The following is a 21,344-nucleotide window of genomic DNA, read 5'->3' as shown; positions in this document are numbered from 1 at the left end:
TTATTAGTTCAGGTGTTTTGCCTACTTTGTTTACTATAAACATACCCACAATAGTTAGTTGTTTCAATAACTACTTGTTTGGGTTTGTTCAGCAATTACTTGTTCAGGCATGTCTTGTCTTAACTTGGGCCTGCTCGTATCAGCTAAGTCAGCCCTGTATTGCACTCCTTTTTATTTTCTCTTATGTTAACATTTGTTCCATTTGCATCATATTTCTCTCCTTTTGTGCTTGCTTTTTCAATTTTATTATCCAGCAACACATTCCTATGACCACACCAAGCATTATTATTTGAACTCCCATTAAGACTAAACTTAAAGTATGTACCAGGAGGTGCAAGCTCACCTCCTTTGGTGTGGCCCACTGGAGTGTTTCCACAGCCTGTACAGTGTTGTCCCCAATTTGTTGTTGCTCAGCTATCTGGTGGGTAATGGGCACCAATTGCTTCATGTTTCTCTTTACTAAATCGGTTATGTTAATGGACATGGGCAGTATAGGTACAAAGAGATTAGTCACTGAGTCCCATTCAGTGTTGTCCATCACTTCCTCTATTACATTCTTCTCAATTCATTCACTTAGCCATAAAGCATGAGTCCCAATCTGAGTCAAAAAGGTGAGGTTTAAACAAAACCTATCTAGGTTGCTCTGGCGTGTCATTGTCCCAACTGAAAAGTGATGGTATCCCAATGCACACAAGATATCACCAAGCCTTTCCATCTCTTTCACTTCTCCTTTGTGATTAGTTGGTCCCATGCATTCACAGAATCATCTATGCCATGTTCTTTGACAAAATGCAGTGTTTATCTCAATCATTTTTTGCCAACTTAATGCTAGGATAATGTTGTCTATATGTTCCATTCTCAATAATACCCATACTGTTACCATACACTAATTCTCTAGGACTCCCTGTCCATCTAGGAATAACAGTTATAATTTGCACAGTTGAATTATTAATTTTATGTGGTACCCAATGTCCTAGCCTTGCAATGTACAAATTTTCCTCCCAAACATTCTTACTTCCCTTTTCCACAGACAAGTGTGCTGTTTAACAGTCTGCCCCCCCACCCCCGGCTTTATTCCCTGCATTAGATGCATAAAGAGTTTGGTACCATACATGCTGTAACGAGTTGCTTTTGTAGCTAATGAGTTTACTTTATTGTTCATTTATTGTGTGGTTATGATTAACGTGTTATGTCATATATAATCATTGAATGTTAAATAGAGTTAAGTTGTAGGATTGTAGAAGTATAAGATTGATCAGTAGTTAGAAGGGATAATTTAAGTAAGTAGGGCTTAAATATCAGGTATTCATTCACTTGGATATATCAAAAATATTCAACTAATCTGAAGACATTGTAGGCCTTCTGTCTTTTTGTGTAGAATTTACAGAGCTGTTGCTTGAAGCTCTGTAGGTACATATATGCAAAAGGACCCCAAAAATCAAAACCAGAAGTCTTTCATTGAGGTCTAATATGGAGACTGAAATTATGGTAATTTCCAGTACTCTTTTGGACTGTCATCCAGAGCTAATCCAGTGTTTGTTCACCTAGAATTCCTCAGCCCACCTTCCTAAAGCATTGTTTGCTTGGCAATCTCCCAGAAGTGAGAATATGCAAAGACCACTCAAAGAAGAAGAACAACAGTTATGGGTGAATGTTGCCCCTTCATATTTACACTTCCCCACTCATCTCCCCCATTTTTTTGGAGTCTCAGTGAAAGATTTCCAATGTTAGGGAAGGAACTGAAGGGTGGTTGGGGCCTCTCCCTTTGTATACCATCAGAATCCTCCATGGGGGAGGGGACAGTTGGTCCCAATGTGGACGCTGCTAGATAGAACATTTCTGCAGCTTGAAGCGGGGGGGGGGGCTATGCCCACAAGAGGGATTATGCAGAGGTGACACTCTTGAAGGACAACAGTTATTGGTAGGTAACTTCTCTGTATTAAAAATAATTACGTTCCAAAGAGAAATTGGAAAATAAAATCCAGCTACAGTGTGTGCTCTGCAGGGTTGGATGAGATTCACAATAAAATGAGAGTTGGAAACACTATGTCATGGATGTTGAGAGAGTTTGACATTTGTATTTGTATAGGACTAAGACTTTTAGGAAGTAAGAAACTTTTTGTAGCCTATGGGAATTGGGAAATCTATTTACACATTGTGCCTTAATGGATTGGCTTGTGGACTGAGGCATGGTATACCATAGCTAGGTGTTAGTTCCTCAGAGCTTTAGAGCTCAATATACAAGGGAAGGTTGCATTGATAGCAGATTTGTCAATGTTTCCCTCTTAGAAATCTGCATAGAAAACTCCCACTTAAATTCTGTACACACATTTACTCATCAGTACCCTTTCCACTTGGCATCTAGATCAGTTCTTCACTTTGGGATGGTGGTTCTATAATTCCTATTTAATTGGAACTCCTCAACTGATGTTCCCAGGGTTGGACTGCTAGCAAATCCCCTACAAGTGGGACTATGCAGACATAATATCTGTGGTTCTTCAGGAGTGTTGTCTGTGTATATTCACACTGACTGCACTTTCTTCCTTTCTTAGAACTTTTTGTTCTAGGACTCTTGGGCTTAGCAGAAAAAAAATGAGCTGGTTGGGGTCAGAAGGCCCTTTTTATAACTGGCTCCAAATGTATAGTGTCTTAAGAGTATCTCTTTCCAGAAGGTTCTTGAAGCTTGGTGGTGGGAAGCATAACCTACAAGTGTTAATATGAAGTGACAACACTCTTGAATTAGCCATGACTTTTTAACCTTAATTGTGTGTTAATGCTGCGGGGGGAGGGGTTGCATGCAAAATATCAGTTTTTTTGAAAGTACAAGATGAAGCTTGAATTGGAGAAGAGTTCTTTTTAAACTATTTTATTCAGAAATATCAAAAACAGCACAGTCCAATATTTCTAGTGGTTAAAGAGCAACAACCTGAATTAATATTTCCAGATTTTCTTTAATAATTTCTTTAAATAGCTGCCCAGTATGTTGCACTACAAAATATTAATTCATTAAAATTTGTTCCTTTTGAATGTTAACCTATGGTTACTGTATTTTGCTCTTATTAACTATTTAATTTTCCCTTAGGTATTGAGTCATTTCTCATGTATTCTGTTCATGAAGGAATTAGAGGAATTCCTCTTGATCCAAATGACAAAACGGATGCTTTAATGCCCATAACTGGAACTTCGTTTGCTGTGGGTATAGATTTCTATGGAGGTAAATAAAATATTATGTAGATGTATTTTATATTTAAATTAAAAGACTATTTTTTTTAAAACTGCTAAGTAACTACAACTGCATTTTAAGCCAATGGGAGCTACCAGTGCTTGACCCCTCCCTAAAAACCGATCTTTAAATACATAACTGACCAGAGTACTCAGTGAAAAATATTAAAATGTCATTTTTAAACTGTAATTGATAGTGGAAGTAAGTAATAAACTGTATCCCACTCTTATTTTTGAACATTTTACAAGGAGGAGGGAGAAAAATTGTTCTCCTTAACTTCTGAGGCTAGGACAAGAAGCAATGGGCTTTAATTGCAGCAAGAGCATTTTAGGTTGAACATTAGGAAACACTTCCTAACTGCCAGGGTAGCTAAGCACTGGAATAAATTGCCTAGGGAGGTTGTGGAATCTCCATCATTGGGGATTTTTAAGAGCAGGTTGGACAAGCACCTGTCAGGGATGGTCTAGATAATACTTAGTCCTGCCTTGAGTCCACGGGATTGGACTAGGTGACCTCTCAAGGTGCATTCCAGTCCCAGTATTCTATGATTCTATGAACATGTGACTTTATATATAATTAATAAATACAAGTAATTAATACACGTTTAGTGTGGAAGGGGGGAAACCAACAACATTTCTTAGAAGGGTATCAGACTGAATTTAGGGGTGAATTCAAGTATTACTGTGGTTTACACATGTGATCTGATATTTCATGTTTTACAGACAGTTATGATGCACACACAGTGCATAGGGACAGATTTTCTTCCCCACTCTGCTTCTTTGTGCCACTGAGTGGAGACTGTAGAGACTGGTCAAATTCTCTTATCTGGGTATTCTACATACTTTGGGGAGTCTTTAGCATTCAGAGAGCCAGTATAGCAGGCTCCTGGGTGCTGTAGAAGGTTGCTGGTGCTGGTGTGAGGGATGTATTATAGGAGTGCCAGGAAGACCTGGTAGAGGAATATGAGAATCAATTTATTCTTCTACATAGCCTCATCCTCACCTGATGAGGAGTCCATCAAATCTGTCTACTATAGATAACTTCAGGGCCTTCCAGGATCTCTTCCAAAGGATGGCAGAATCCCCCTGGAGATAGTTCAGGAGAGATCACACAAATTGTTTTACATTTTACACCTGACTTCCCAAAGTTGTTTAGCCATGCCAATTAATAAAGCTATTCTTGAACCTTGTAGGGTCCTGTGGTAGATTCCTGCATCTTTATTAGCCACATCTAGGAGGGCAGATCACAGGTATCATGTTCCCCCTAAGAGGTTGGGGTGCTTTTTTCATACCATGTACCTCTGACATTGTTTATAACAGCAGCACACAAGAAGTCTAAGTTGCCTGGAACACCTCAGTCTATCACGAGAGAAAAAGAACCCTTTACTCTCGGAAAGACTGTATAGTGACATTTCAACCTCTGGGTCTCTATACAACAGTACAGAAGAGAAAGCAAAACAGATTTCATTTGTTTCCTTTACAGAGTCCCCCTTCTTCTTCTAATTAATACCAACAAAGAGCTCCTGATTTCTGCAGCAAACGGTGGTCAGTGGCCTGGGCTGGAGCAGTGGCCAGGCCTTGGTCCAGGTCTGGAGCAGAAATACATATTTTTAGATGAATATTTAGGGGGCCTTTGCCCCTGCTTGCCACCTTCCTGTGCACACCACTGCTCATTATCATTCAAACATGTGAGGCTTTCAGTTAGCACTATTAGAGTACATCTGGCAGCTATACTGGTGTATCACCTACCTGTTGATGGTCATTGAATTTCTTTTCTTACCCTACCATTTCTTGGTTTTTAAAGGGCCTAATTTGTGTGTTTCTGATAATTAAGGAGCCTTTCCCTACCTGAAACTTAAACATGGTACTTACATGTTTGATGGACCCTCCCGTTGAGCCCATGTCGTCATGTTTTCAATATCACCTTTCTATTAAAACTAGTGTTTTTAGTTGCCATTACCTCAGTTTATAGGATGGGTGAAATTGAAACTTTTATGGCTGCACTGCCTTATTCAATATTTCATCGGGAGAGAGGAACTTTCAGACATCTGAAATTCCTACTGAAAATTTAGATCCCCAGACCCACTCTCCTTCCCCACTGATATGGAATCCTCACCCAAATTTCTATATTGGTGAAGGAGCTGAATGACAGTGAGGCCTTTCTGCATTTTATACCCTCACTGTTGGTGATGCAAGAGTATGCAGGGTACATGCACAGCCCCAATGGACTCTGCTGTATGAAAGATTCCAGGCTCCCATGAATGAAACTTAAATATGTACAGAGGGATCTGTCTGGACAAAGGTGTCTCAAAGAGCTCCAATTATTCTAAAGTAAGTAACCTCTCTTCAGGTGTTCAGGAGGAGCAGTTTCAAAGCTGCCCAGGAAAAGAAGAGACCAAGCAAGAGACCCAGCACGTCTGAGCCAAGGGCAGTCCTGAAACACTGAGATGCTCTGTGCTTGGCAAAGCTACAGAGAGTACCACCACATTTTTTATTTTCCAGTCTAATCTCTTGTAGCCCATAAAGGAGATTAAATAGAATGTACTACATGGCACTGAGGCACTGGTAGTTTCTCTCAGAATAAAACTTGTTTGCAAGTGCCTCAATGGGACAAAAATCTTTGAAAGCTAGGGAGATGTATAGCATTTCTCATAGGCAGCTGAGATCCGAGAGTGAAAATCAAGCGAATATGATATTTTTAGTGGGAAAAGAAGTGGGTTATTTTTTCTTGACAAATTCATTGGCAAGTAAAATTTCTCCATGAATTATCATTGCTTTTAATAAAATTGACAGCAGATAATATGAATTTGTGGTTAATGCAGCCAACCCCAAATAACTAAACAATGTAAAGAAAATGTGTAAGATGCAGTAAATTTTCAATCATTGACAAATTTAGGCTTATATATAGGAGAAGGCATCCCTTTGTAGTCTCCTGATGTTCCAGAGGCCAGGGAGGATCTTCCCTATTGTGAGCAGGTCTAGATGTGGAGTTGGAAAATGTACAGTTGGGGCTGTTGTCATGCATGCATGTAGGGTTGTTAATTGTCTCCTGCTATTCAGGACTGTGATTTTTGGTAACGTGCAGGACATAGTGAATGGATTTGCAGCAACGGGGTTCCCAAAGTGTAGTGGGATGATAAATGGCACACATCCCTATTTTGGTATGAGCCCATCTTGCCAACAGAAAGGGCTATTTTTCAATGTTTATGCAAGTGTTGGTTCTCTGGTATCACTGTGGGCTGATCAGGGCAGGTTCATGATGTTCACGTCTTTAAGAACACAGGACTGTTCAGAAAGCTACAAGCAGGGACATTCTCTCTTGACCCATAGATTATCATTCACTGTGATACTGAAATGCCAGTAGTGATTCTGGGCCACCCAGCCTACCCCTTGTTCCCCTGGATCATGAAGCCATTTACCAGCCACCTTGACAGCACAAAGGAAAGATTCAGTTACCATTCAGCAGGTGCAGAATAACTGTTGAATGCGCTTTTTGGCAAATTGAAGGGACGCTAGCAGTGTTTACTCACTAGATTAGAGCTCAGTGAGAAAAATATCCCACTGATTATAGCTGCCTGTTGCGTCCTGCATAATATCTGTGAAGCAGAGAGAGAGAAGAACTCCTGCCAGGGTGGAGGGTGGAGGTTTAGCAGCTATTTGCTGACTTTGAACAGTTCAAGACAAGAACTCAGTGTGATGCTATGTGGTTAAGGGAGCATTTAAAAGAGCTCTGTAATGGAAATCCATAGTGGTGTTCTGGTCTGGACTGTTCTTTGTGCCTGGAGGTTTGGGTGCTGCTGGAATTGTGTAGTGCTGCCTGTATTTTTATAAGTGTGTTTTCCTGAACCAGTGAGTTATTTAGTGCTTGCTGTACATTTATAAATACTGTCAGATTTGAGTACTGCTATGTATTCTGCAGTATGAATTGTGAACTAATAAAGAAAATTTTATTCTCCAAAACCAGATACTTATTGAGTGGCAAAAGCAGCATGCAAAAAGCCATAGCCAATGCAGTAGAAACTTTTAATAAATTAATGGAATAAAATGTTACCACTGGAAAGGCAGCGAACAAATGCTTCTGTCCATTTGAGTCTACAAATATAGTGTCTTGTTGCTTATACACATGTCAACCATGGTTCTCACCAGATAGGGTATGTGAAACTGGTTTTCTTGTTGTCCTCTGGTGTGGAATGGTGCGGGGCACATGTGTCATGGTGGAGGGTGCAGAGAGCTGCTACCATGGAATACTGAGAGGACTCTGAGATTTTTACAACTATAGGTCATCCAGGATCTGCAGCATTTGGGTTTCTTTCCTGAGAAGATTTATTATGTCCTGGGGCATTTCTGTCTCCTTTTCCTGCTGGGACTCCTGGCAATTTTTCCTGTTTGCTCTTTCCTTCTCCAGGCTGTCATGTTGGCCCTTTGTTCTCGGTGTGATGCAGCACTGGCTTGCAGGGTCTTGCTGAACTTGTCTTCCCTAGTCCCTCTTCTTTCTCCTCCTCATCAGCGTCAGGCATTCTGTGGATGTGGAGCAGGTATCCTGCAAGGACACTGATGAAAACAGACAGATGAAACCTTAGATTTACCATTACAATAGAAAGGGAAAGATACGTTTCAAAATTCCCTTTCCTTAATGCCATAAATCCTTTGAATAAAATGTGTTTATCGACATGTGAGCTTTGGAGTGCCTACCCTGACTCAGGAGAGTTAGAGGCATGTGGGATTCAGCAGTTAGATCCAGTCACAACAGACTGGGTTCTGTCTGTGGAGCGTGGCTGGACCAAGTCATGACAGTATTCTTGCTGAAGCATCTGGTACAGGCCACTACTAGAGAGAGCATGCTGTACTAGATAGACCACTGGGTTGATCCATTACAGGAATTCCTATGGTCCTATGTATTTCCAGTTCAGTTTGAATGATTTCAATAGTGTTTTTCCGAAAGAGGTTATGAACATTTTCGAAAAGTGAGTACCTCATTCTGAGTGTCCCCCCACCTCACAGTCTCTTGTCTGAATTGCTTCCAGCTTTCTAGCACAAAATAAAATTCTACCTGACCTATAATCTGAATTTCAGACAGATTTGGTTTTCTTTGGCAAAGGTGTAGGGTAAAAATTGGAGGGCCTTGCCTCAGTAGTAATTATGAAAGAGATTGGCATCTCTCCAAAGTAAGCTGAAATATATTACACTTTGTAATATAACCCTCATACCTATGACTATGACCCTACCAAATTCACGGCCATGAAAAATGCATCACGGACCGTGAAATCTGGTCTCCCCCCCCCCCCCCCCCATTAAATCTGGTCTTTTGTGTGCTTTTACCCTATACTGCACAGATTCCATGGTGGAGACCAGTGTTTCTCAAACTGGGTGTCCTGACCCAAAAGGGAGTTGCAGGGAGGTCACAAGATTATTTTAGGGGGTGTGGTATTGCCACCTTTAGATTTGGGCGGCTGGAGAGTGGCAGCTGTTGGCTGGGTACCCAGCTCTGAAAACAGCACCCTGCCAGCAGCAGTGCAGAAGGAAGAGTGGCAGTACCATAGTATGCCACCTTTACTTCTGTGCTGCTGCCTTCAGAGCTGGGTGGCCCAAGTGTGGCAGCTGCTGACTGAGAGCCCAGCTCTTCAGGCAGCAGTGCAGAAGTAAGGTTGGCAATACCATACCATGCCATCCTTACTTCTCCGCTGCTTGCTGTGGCTCTGCCTTCAAAGCTGAGATCCCGGCCAGCAGCCGCCGCTTTCCAGCTACCTATGACCAACCATTAAAACAGCCACATATGTTATGCCAGTTTCTCCAAATGACAGGACAAACAAATCTTAACCTACATTTCTGACATCCCTTTCTATAACTAGCAACTTTGATGTGTGAAAGAGTATCATTGTTCCCTGCCCTTCTTTTATATATTTTTATGTTCTCAGCCCCCATTAGCTCAGAGCAGTGAGGGTTTATATTTTATTTTATTTTATTTTATTTTATTTTTATTTATTTATTTCATTTTGTTTTAAATTGGAAGCTTGTTTCTGAAACTGAGTCTTATGGGCTTTCATACACTGCTCTTCTGACCCAGTTAGTGTGCCAGCATAATGTATGTATTTTCTTATGTAGAGTACTATATACTTCCATTTTAAATGCAAATATTTATTAATTACTATAGCTTGAAAAAAAGTCATGCTTTTAATACTAGGAATATTCTTTCTAGGTATTGTATTACATATATTAATATTTTTTTAAAAAAATACCTCATAGATTTAGATCACTAAACTACTTACACATTTTCTGTTTTGGAAAACAAGCATAATATCCTTGGTTAATCTGGGTGTTTTAAAGAACACTGTCAACATTTGTTTATTAATTGGATTTTTTTAAAAGATCACTTTAAATCGTATGCCTCTCGTTTTTTCTTTTAAAAAAGTTACTATTTTTTCTGCCACATCTATGTTCAGAAGAGTGCTTTTTGCGATGTCTGAAAGCCAGTCCAAACGTGTTCTTCCCCACTTCTCACCCTAACTCCCTTTCTGACTGTGTACGCAGGTACCAGCTGTTTGCTGTTTATACAGTTTCAGCTTTGCTGTTTCATGGTCTGGGGAACAGGATGCACCATCAACAAAACAGTGATGATGACTTTTCAGAAAGTGCTGTTAGTTGCACCAAGTAAACAAACATTTTCTCTGTAATCAGTCTGAGTTATTATGATTTTAAGAGTTATTTGTAATACAACATTTTCAGGAAATCTCAACTACCCAGTACATTTTTGTAGGTAATTCACATGTAATCATACACTGCCTCTCAAAAGCAGGATTTCCTTGTAAACAGAATAGCTTGAAATGGCTCTCTTTGTTAACTGTACAATTCCAAATGAATTTGCTCAAACTCAGAGACTCTAGTTCTACCTACTTTCTCAATTTGAACCAGTTACTCAAGGCCATATTTGATTTTTTGTCTTTTTAAACTTCGGTCATATTTTATTTTTGGAGTTACAGGCCAAATGCATATCCTCTGACATAGGACGTTTATGTGTTTGGGGTGGGTTTAGAGAGAATTTGGCAGTAATGTCTGTGAGAAACTGCAGAAAGATGAACAGTTTGGATTCATTTTTTGAAAACAGAGTTGTAGTTTGCTGGCATCCTGACATTGGTCCACATGTATGTAAGTTTTGCTGTTGCTTTTGTTGTTTTATGTCTATTTAGTTCATGAAAATAATAGGAGATATGTGCACAATGAAAATAAAAATAAACAAGGAAAGAATATCCTAGCTCTTTATCATTTCTGAGAGGAAACAGCTCACTCCGTAAGTCCAAGATTCTATCTGACCACTTGGAAGACAGATTTTAGCCATCTATTCAAATGGAATTGCAATATGTTTACAGTGTTAACTTAGAAGATGAGTCACAAGTTATCAAATTTCTAAACTTCCTTTGTATCATTACATACGTTTTTTTCATATCTTTATTAGATATGCGAGATGATTCCAAACATTTTATCTGCATGATTGCCAAGAAGAAGGGGGTAGATGTAGGTAGTTCCCAAGATTTGCCCCATAATATTTAAGAGCCCCAAATGTAGTTGAAATAATTATTTTTAAAAAGCTGTACTGGCATTAAAGAAATAACATTAGTACAAATATGAAGGTATCCCATTGGAAAGCATACTGTTAGTATATTATTTTATTACAAGTTGTCAAGGTTCCTTCCCCACTCTGAACTCTAGGGTACAGATATGGGGACCTGCATGAAAAACCTGCTAAGCTTATTTTTACCAGCTTAAGTTAAAACTTCCCCAAGGTATAAAATATTTTACCTTTTGCCCCTGGACTTTATTGCTGCCACCACAAAGTGTCTAACAAATATATAACAGGGAAAGAGCCCACTTGGAAATGTCTTTCCCTCACAAAAATCCTCTGAAACCCTACACCCCCTTTCCTGGGGAAGGCTTGATAAAAATCCTCACCAATTTGCATAGGTGAACACAGACCCAAACCCTTGGATCTTAAGAACAATGAAAAAGCAATCAGGTTCTTAAAAGAAGAATTTTAATTGAAGAAAAAAAGTAAAAGAATCGTCTCTGTAAAATCAGGATGGTAAATACCTCACAGGGTAATCAGATTCAAAACATAGAGAATCCCTCTAGGCAAAACCTTAAGTTACAAAAAGACACAAAAACAGGAATATATGTTCCATTCAGCACAACTTATTTTATCAGTCATTTAAACAAAACAGAATCTCACGCATATCAAACTAGATTGCTTATTAGCCCTTTACAGGAGTTCTGACCTTCATTCCTGCTCTGGTCCCGGCAAAAGCAACACACAGACAGAGAGAACCCTTTGTTTCTCCCCCCCCTCCAGCTTTGAAAGTATCTTGTCTCCTCATTGGTCATTTTGGTCAGGTGCCAGCGAGGTTATCCTGGCTTCTTAACCCTTTACAGGTGAAAGGGTTTTTCCTCTGGCCAGGAGGGATTTAAAGGTGTTTACCCTTCCCTTTATATTTATGACACAAGTATTGTGGCAGTAAAAGCAGTGGCCCAAATCAGGGTCATGAACCTGTTGTGATATTAGTTGTAAATATACAGTAGTATAAGAGAGTCCCTGTTTTCAAGATAATTGTATCTACTCTGATTTTCATTACTTGAGGATCTAGGCCATTATACATTTATTTTTTTTAAATGGAGAAGATGGGGAAAATATGTAGTTGGAGATGGGGATGTGTTTAAATACTATTATCTTAATCCTGGAGTGGGTATTAATATAATAGTATTAAAATTGTGAAGAAGTAATGTCTGTAGGTCCTCATGTGGATGATTGAGCAAAAATATGATGTTCATTTTGAGCAGAACGTTTTTCATTGAATTATTCCTCAGTCAAGGTGATAGCTTTTACTAATTATATTTTTTTCTGTCTGTATTTTTTTTCCAGGAAATGACACAATTTACTGGACTGACATGGGTTTCAACAAAATTAGCAGAGCTAGACGAGACCAGACCTGGAAAGAAGACATCATTTCAAATGGCTTGGGAAGGGTTGAAGGCATAGCAGTGGATTGGATAGCAGGTAACACCACCTGCCTTTATTATTTCTTAAATACCTTTTAGATAGGCCTTTTTATGCTGAAAAAGACTCTACTTGATAATAGTAGACTTCTGTACTTCTAGCCACAGAGGTGCATATTTTTTTTTCTTTCAGCTTCACTCTCTCTAATATTCAAAGCCTCTGGATATGTTTTTTTCATATTGACGATCACCCACTGTGAACTTAGCAAAAATATCCCAAGAATTCCATAAGGCAGAAAAAATGGTTTTAGACGTTCTCTTATGCTTGAAGACAGTTGGAAAATTAAAATGCCCCCTGTTTCTTAGGTGTGGAGTTTCAACTTTGTTTTGATACATACAGATTTGGTTTAGACCTTAAGATAGAAATATTTGAAAGTAGGATTAAAAATTACAAATTTCACTTCAGTGTATGTTCCTAATAACTAGGCTTAATGAGAGAGTAATAAAACCTACAGATGTATTAAAACAAACAGAGAACATTATTTTCTGCTACTATGTTTTATGCAGCTGATATCGAACAGCAACTGGTCTCTTAAAGAAGTTGTTTATTTTCTTAGTAATTTCTTGGTATTTCTCCTAGGTAACATATATTGGACAGATCATGGCTTCAACTTAATTGAAGTTGCTAGACTCAATGGCTCATTCCGATACGTAATTATATCCCAGGGTCTGGACCAGCCAAGATCTATAGCAGTGCACCCAGAAAAAGGGTAACTTAAATATTTCTATATTTTTTTTAAAAAATGCATGCTAATATTAAAAATCTACAATTAGTAAATCAGGGCATTCATTCTGACATCTGTTTACTGCTAGAGTCTTCAATAAAACCAGACAAAGATTGTACTGTAAAAAACAGTTTTTGTACAAGTTGGATGTTCTCATATACTGAGATACTTACTATGACATCTCTGTTTAAACTAAATATTACAGTCTACTTACCTATTTTCAGAACAGTTTCCCTACTGTTAGACCGTCTTTTCACTTGAAGAGGTACCTAGCAAGAGATCAGAAGTGTGCTTAATTTTTTTGAATCCACTTAAGTTTTCAGCACATTGTCAGAAGACAAACCATCCAACTATAATAAGCCCAATGTGGTGATGAACTCTTAGAATGATGTAATCCTTCGATGGCCATAAATATCAATGTTTTGGCCCCAATATAACATCCTCTCCGCACCAACCAAGAAGATCACAAGTGTTCATGGACAAACTATGTCTGATAAAGTGCTTAGGTACAAGAATAGAATGGTGGTGGCACAAAACGTTCTTCAGATCCATCCACCAATTACTGTGCTGTGGACTATGCTGATGCAATAACAGATCCCCTTACCATCACAGCTGCACAGCTGTTGCCAGCAGAGGTGTTCTGGATTGTGTAACTGAAACATCAGACAGAAGCACTGACCACTACAAAGAATTCTCATCCTACTTTGAAGAAAATATCAACTATGAAAAGCACTTCCCAAGACAAAATATTCTAAATAACAAGAGATTGTATTAACTACATGATAGAATTTGGCTTCATTACACATGGTGAAGCCCAGAGACATAGCTGAGTGACCATATATAAACAGAGCCTGTGCCCTTCCTGAGAACAACTGTGTCTATTGCAAATGGGCACAACTGTGGAGAACAACAGTGTCTACTGCTTATGCATTATCAATGACTCTTTCAGAAAATTGAACTTGCCAACCTCCCGGAAAACACAAAAGTCCTGTAGAAAGTCATATATACGTCTATATATCTCATTTTCCACAGATTCAACCAACTCCATTATAAGGAGATCACAATACCTATAGGAAATCAGCTTTTACATTCAGTCAGGGGAGTTCTTCAAAGTGGTGTGAAGCCTAGAGTGGTTCTTCCAACTCACTAGAAGCCTCAACATTCAGTTAGCATCAGTGATAGAAAACGACTTCTGAAACTTTTTCCTTTTTCTCCTGGATAAGGTTCTAGTAACAGTGATATATGTATTATTCAGCTTGGATAATTGTAATTCATTGTATCTTGGGTTGAAGGTGGAAACAGCCAGAGATTTCAGTTAGTGCAGAATCTCAAAGTCTGCCTCCTCAAAATGATACAACCCCTGTGTTCAGATAACTCCACTGATGGCCTGTTGTCATAGATATAAAAGGATGGGTAAACACCTTTAAATCCCTCCTGGCCACAGGAAAAACCCTTTCACCTGTAAAGGGTTAAGAAGCTAAGATAACCTCGCTGGCACCTGACCAAAATGACCAATGAGGAGACAAGATACTTTCAAAGCTGGGGGGGGGGGGGAACAAAGGGTCCTGTCTGTCTGTGTGATGCTTTTGCCAGGAGCAGAGCAGGAATGCAGGTCAGAACTCCTGTAAAGAGTTAGGAAGCAATCTAGTTAGATATGCGTTAGATTCTGTTTTGTTTAAATGGCTGGTAAAATAAGTTGTGCTGAATGGAATGTATATTTCTGTTTCTGTATCTTTTTGTAACTTAAGGTTTTGCCTAGAGGGATTCTCTGTGTTTTGAATCTGATTACCCTGTAAGGTATTTACCATCCTGATTTTACAGAGGTGATTCTTTTAGTTTTTCTTCAATTAAAATTCTTCTTTTAAGAACCTGATTGTTCTTAAGATCCAAGGGTTTGGGTCTGTGTTCACCTATGCAAATTGGTGAGGATTTTTATCAAGCTTTCCCCAGGAAAGGGGGTGTAGGGCTCGGGGGGATATTTTTGCGGGGAGACGTTTCCAAGTGGGCCCTTCCCCTGTTCTTTGTGTAACGCTTTGGTGGTGGCAGCTTTTAACCTAAGCTGGTAAGAATAAGCTTAGGGGGTCTTTCATGCAGGTCCCCGCATCTGTACCCTAGAGTTCAGAGTGGGGAAGGAACCTTGACATGGTGGCAGAGCGGTGGGATTACTTTGAAATCATTCTGAGGTTTTGGGGTTTTTTTGAACCAGAAGCACAGAAGGATTTTAAAAGATTTTAAAGTGTTTTGTAAAAGGGGACAAAGCAACAAGCATAACAAAAGGGAGCTTGCTTTTGTGAGCTGGAGTTTCTCTTCCTGAAGGCAGGGTAGTTAACCTCCTGCAGGGAAATTCACAAGTTCTTCACAGACCTGAAGAGGGTTGTTTTGTTTTGTTTTTTAGCTAAGAGCAATAGAGGGTTTTTTCTGTCTATTTGCCTGGAGACAAAGGTATTAGGTTTTTTTCAAAAGGATTTTTCTGTAGCCTGACAATCACTATCAGAGAACATAGGTATCAGGTTACAACACAACCTATTTTTTTGACAGGCCAAGTTTTTGTTTGTTTGTTTATTTGTTTTATTTCTAACTCTTGGGTGTAAAGTTAGTTAAAAACAGAGAGGCAAACATGACTGAAACCAAGGAAACAGCCCAAGAGGCTGCCCACAGGAGAGCTATGGAGGCAAAGGAAAAAGAAGTGGAGGAAAAGGAAAAGGCCAAGAGGCTGCCCACAGGAGAGCTATGGAGCAAAGGAAAAAGAATGGAAGCATGCTGAGGAGAAAGGGAGGCTGCCCAGAGGAGACCTGTGGAGGCAAGGGAAAAAGAAATGGAGGAAAAGGAAAAAGAGAAGAAGTGTGTAGAGGAGGAGAGGAAGCATGCTGAGGCGGAAAAGGAAAAAGAAAGGAAGCATGCACTGTAGATGGAGAAGGCAAAGGCTGAGCGGAATCTACTGGATAACCCTAACCATCCTTTCCCAACAATCCACAAATGGGAGCGACTATGTCCACAGTATGATGAATCCAGTGATATTGCTGAATATTTTCTCACCTTTGAGAGACTGTGCACTCTCCATAAAATTCCTGAAGCTCACAAGATGACCACATTGGTCGCAAAATTGACTGGAAGAGCTCTGGACATATTCAATAAGATGCCTATTGATGAGGCTTCTGACTATAATAAGTTCAAGGATTTCGTTTTAAAGCAATTTCAAAATACATCTGAAACATACAGAGTAAAATTTCTAACCCTTAAGTGAGGGCCTGGACTAAGTAATGTGGCTTATCTAAACCAGATGAAGGATCTGTTAGATAAATGGGTCCAAGGAAGGGGTGTCACTAACTTTGACGGAATTTGGTAGCTCAGGAGCAATTCCTGAATATGTCCAAGGAGAAAATAAAACAGTGTTTATGGGATAAGGAAATGGACTCAGCAGAAAGTCTTGCTTCTTATGCTGATCCATACGAGCAGTCCCAGACTGCCAGAGAGGCGGGGCAAGTCGGACCAAAACGGGTGGAGGGAGGAGAGAGGAACAACCCTGGTCGCAGTTGGAGCGGATACCAGAAGGGACACCCTCAGACCACACCATACTACCGGAGGCAGCCCAAGGCCCCAACTACACACCAAGGAATACTGCAGACACCTTATTGTCCTGCCACACCGTTCTCCAGCAACCCACCTCGCCCCAGTGACCCATCAGCTGGACGATGTTTGAAATGTAACGAGCCGGGGCATGTAAAGGCCAACTCCCCCAAGAACCCCAACAGATTACAGTTCATTGCACCGGAATCACACCAGAGGTCCTCAGGCCCAGATACCTCCCAGATACCCTCAGAGCGGAGGGAAACTGTGAGTGTGGGCAGGAAGAAGGTCACTGCGTGGAGGGAGACCAGAGTGTCAGCTATCCGTGCTTCCTTAGTGGACCCCAATTTAATCGATCCAGAGATCCAAGTGACAATTCAACCCTTCAAGTCCAACTCTTTCAATATGCCTACAGCCAAGTTGCCCGTCCAGTTCATGGGCTGGTCAGGAACATGGACTTTTGCAGTCTATGATGATTATCCCATCCCCATGCTGCTGGGGGAAGACTTGGCCAATCATATGAAGCTAGCCAAGAGGGTGGGAATGGTCAACCGCAGCCAGGCTAAGCAAGCTGTCATGCCTGGCTCTGTTCCGGAAACTTCTACCAGGACCCGATCAGAGGTGATGGAACCGGACCCCATGGCAATGTCAGCAACAGCGTTAGTGAATCCAGTCCCAGAGACCCAGACAGAGCCAGCCCCAGAACCGGAACCGGTGGAACAACCAGCACCTGAACCATTGCCAGCACTGAATCCAGTACTTGCAACCCCAACACCGGAGGGCCCCACCGAACCTGAACTGGCAGCAGCCAATAACCCTACACAAGAGGCTCAGCCAGAGCCTGAACGCCACATAGTGCACCAGCGGAGAGCGGTTCACAGTCAACGGAAACAGCCCCATCCCCTACATTGCTTCCAGAGGGACCAAGCCTAGGTCTACAATTCAATGAGGAACTTATGTCTCCAGCATCAAGGGAACAATTCCAGACTGAACAGGAAGCAGATGAAAGCCTCCAGAGAGCTCGGACGGCGGCACGGAGCAACCCACCGCCTCTCAGCTCTTCTAATCGATCCAGGTTTGTTGTAGAAAGAGGACTTTTATACAAGAAAACTCTTTCTGGTGGACACCAGGAAGACTGGCATCCTCAGAGACAGTTGGTAGTTCCAACTAAATACCGGGTAAAGCTCTTGAGCTTAGCCCATGATCATCCTAGTGGCCATGCTGGGGTGAACAGGACCAAAGACCATTTGGGGAGGTCATTCCACTAGGAGGGAAGGGGTAAGGATGTTTCTACCTATGTCCGGTCTTGTAAGGTATGCCAAAGAGTGGGAAAACCCCAAGACCAGGTCAAAGTCCCTCTCCATCACTGAGGTTCCATTTCAGCGAGTAGCTGTGGATATTCTGGGTCATTTTCCAAAAAAGACACCCAGAGGAAAGCAGTACATACTGACTTTCATGGATTTTGCCACCCGATGGCCGGAAGCAGTAGCTCTAAGCAACACCAGGGCTAAAAGTGTGTGTCAGGCACTAGCAGACATTTTTGCCAGGGTAGGTTGGCCCTCCGACATCCTCACAGATGCAGGAACTAATTTCCTGGCAGGAACTATGGAAAGCCTTTGGGAAGGTCATGGGGTGAATCACTTGGTTGCCACCCCTTACCATCATCAAACAAATGGCCTGGTGGAGAAATTTAATGGAACTTTGGGGACCATGATACGTAAATTCATAAATGAGCACTCCAATGATTGGGACCTAGTGTGGCAGCAGTTGCTCTTTGCCTACAGAGCTGTACCACATCCCAGTTTAGGGTTTTCACCATTTGAACTTGTATATGGCTGCGAGGTTAAGGGGCCATTACAGTTGGTGAAGCAGCAATGGGAGGGGTTTACACCTTCTCCAGGAACTAAGATTCTGGACTTTGTAACCAACCTACAAAACACCCTCCGAACCCCTTTAGCCCTTGCTAAAGAAAACCTACAGGATGCTCAAAAAGAGCAAAAAGCCATGATAAACACGGCAGAGAGTTCCTTCAAAGTAGGGGACCACGTCATTCTCCAGGCCCCTAAAATGGAAGCATCGTGGGAAGGGCCATTCATGGTCCAAAAGCACCTGGGAGCTGTTAATTATCTCATAGCATTCCCCACCTCCAACCAAAAGCCTAAGGTGTACCATATTAATTCTCTAAAGTCCTTTTATTCCAGAGAATTAAAGATTTGTCAGTTTACAGCCCAGGGAGGAGATGACGCTGAGTGGCCTGAAGGTGTCTACTACGAAGGGAAAAGCGATGGTGGCATGGAAGAGGTGAACCTCTCCATGACTCTTGGGCGTATGTAGCGACAGCAGATCAAGGAGCTGTGCACTAGCTACGTGCTGACATTCTCAGCCACCCCAGGACTGACTGAACGGGCATTACACTCCATTGACACAGGTAATGCTCACCCAATTAAAGCCCAACCTTTCCAGATGTCTCCTCAAGCTAAAACTGCTATAGAACGGGAGATCCAGGATATGCTACAGATGGGGGTAATCTGCTCCTCTGGCAGTGCATTGGCCTCTCCAGTGGTTCTAGTTCCCAAACCAGATGGGGAGATACGTTTTTGCATGGACTACTGTAAGTTAAATGCTGTAACTCGCCCAGACAACTATCCAATGCCATGCACAGATGAACTATTAGAGAAACTGGGACGGGCCCAGTTCATCTCTACCTTGGACTTAACCAAGGGGTACTGGCAGGTACCGCTAGATGAATCCACCAAGGAAAGGTCAGCCTTCACCACACATGTCGGGCTGTATGAATTTAATGTACTCCCTTTCGGGTTGCGGAATGCAACCGCCATCTTCCAAAGATTTGTAGATGGTCTCCTAGCAGGATTGGGAGAATATGCAGTTGCCTACCTTGACGATGTGGCCATATTTTTGGATGCCTGGCCAGAACACCTGGAACATCTACAAAAAGTCTTTGAGCGCATAAGGGAGGCAGGACTAACTGTTAAGGCTAAGAAGTGTCAAATAGGCCTAAACAGAGTGACTTACCTTGGACACCAGATGGGTCAAGGAACTATCAACCCCCTACAGGCCAAAGTGGATGCTATCCAAAAGTGGCCTGTCCCAAAGTCAAAGAAACAGGTCCAATCCTTCTTAGGCTTGGCCGGATATTACAGGCGATTTGTACCGCAATACAGCCAAATCGCCACCCCACTGACAGACCTAACCAAAAAGAAACAGCCAAATGCCGTTCAGTGGACTGAAGAGTGTCAGAAGGCCTTTAACCAGCTTAAATCGACACTCTTGACTGACCCTGTGCTAAGGGCCCCAGACTTTGACAAACCATTCCTAGTAACCACAGATGCATCCGAGCATGGTGTGGGAGCAGTTCTAATGCAGGAAGGACCAGATCAAGAATTCCACCCTGTAGTGTTTCTCAGCAAGAAGCTGTCTGAGAGGGAAAGCAACCGGTCAGTCAGTGAAAAAGAATGTTACGCCATTGTCTACGCTCTGGAAAAACTACGCCCATACGTTTGGGGACGGCGTTTCCACCTGCAAACCAACCATGCTGCGCTACAGTGGCTTCATACCACCACAGGAAATAACAAAAAACTTACTCGGTCGAGTTTAGCTCTCCAAGATTTTGATTTTGACATCCAACACATCTCAGGAGCTTCTAACAAAGTGGCTGATGCACTCTCCCAAAAGTTTCCCAGAATCAACTGGTTAAAATTGTCCTTGAGATGTGGAAAATATTGTTAGTCTTTATATACTTGGTAGTATATTTAGAGGTGCATGTGTCTTATTAACTCTGTTTTCTCCTAGAGCTCCAGGAAGAAATCACAGCCAGCGTTTCACCTTATCTGTGATTTGGGGGGCGTGCCATAAAAAAAAGGGAAGGGTAAACACCTTTAAATCCCTCCTGGCCACAGGAAAAACCCTTTCACCTGTAAAGGGTTAAGAAGCTAAGATAACCTCACTGGCACCTGACCAAAATGACCAATGAGGAGACAAGATACTTTCAAAGCTGGGGGGGGAGAAACAAAGGGTCTGTCTGTCTGTCTGTGTGATGCTTTTGCATGGAGCAGAGCAGGAATGCAGGTCAGAACTCCTGTAAAGAGTTGGGAAGCAATCTAGTTACATATGCGTTAGATTCTGTTTTGTTTAAATGGCTGGTAAAATAAGTTGTGCTGAATGGAATGTATATTTCTGTTTCTGTATCTTTTTGTAACTTAAGGTTTTGCCTAGAGGGATTCTCTGTGTTTTGAATCTGATTACCCTGTAAGGTATTTACCATCCTGATTTTACAGAGGTGATTCTTTTAGTTTTTCTTCAATTAAAATTCTTCTTTTAAGAACCTGATTGCTTTTTCATTGTTCTTAAGATCCAAGGGTTTGGGTCTGTGTTCACCTATGCAAATTGGTGAGGATTTTTATCAAGCCTTCCCCAGGAAAGGGGGTGTAGGGCTCGGGGGGATATTTTTGCGGGGAGACGTTTCCAAGTGGGCACTTCCCCTGTTCTTTGTGTAACATTTTGGTGGTGGCAGCTTTTAACCTAAGCTGGTAAGAATAAGCTTAGGGGGTCTTTCATGCAGGTCCCCACATCTGTACCCTAGAGTTCAGAGTGGGGAAGGAACCTTGACACCTGTCTACTTCTGCTGACAGTTCAAGGCCTTGTTTCTTGTCTTCAGAACAACTAATGGATCAGAACCCAGCTATGTGAGTGACACATCTCTATCTATGAATTGCCAGGACAGCTGCTCTGGGACAGAGCACCTCAAAAAGCTCCGAACAAAGCACAGTA

At 41.4% G+C, this 21,344-nt stretch overlaps 1 protein-coding gene across 1 annotated transcript in view; it reads left to right on the top strand.

The window, feature by feature from the left end:
- Positions 1-21,344, top strand: part of LRP1B (LDL receptor related protein 1B) — a 1,293,242-nt gene that overhangs the window by 886,594 nt on the left and 385,304 nt on the right. The window contains 3 exon segments of the mRNA XM_043525164.1: positions 3,083-3,214; positions 12,131-12,265; positions 12,845-12,974. Coding sequence (XP_043381099.1) covers positions 3,083-3,214; positions 12,131-12,265; positions 12,845-12,974 — 397 coding nt within the window.

Source organism: Chelonia mydas, chromosome 11, assembly GCF_015237465.2.
Source record: "Chelonia mydas isolate rCheMyd1 chromosome 11, rCheMyd1.pri.v2, whole genome shotgun sequence".
NCBI classification, from domain to species: Eukaryota; Metazoa; Chordata; order Testudines; family Cheloniidae; genus Chelonia; species Chelonia mydas.
The sequence above is the reverse complement of the archived record's forward strand: the minus strand, read 5'-3'. Positions and strand labels throughout refer to the sequence as shown.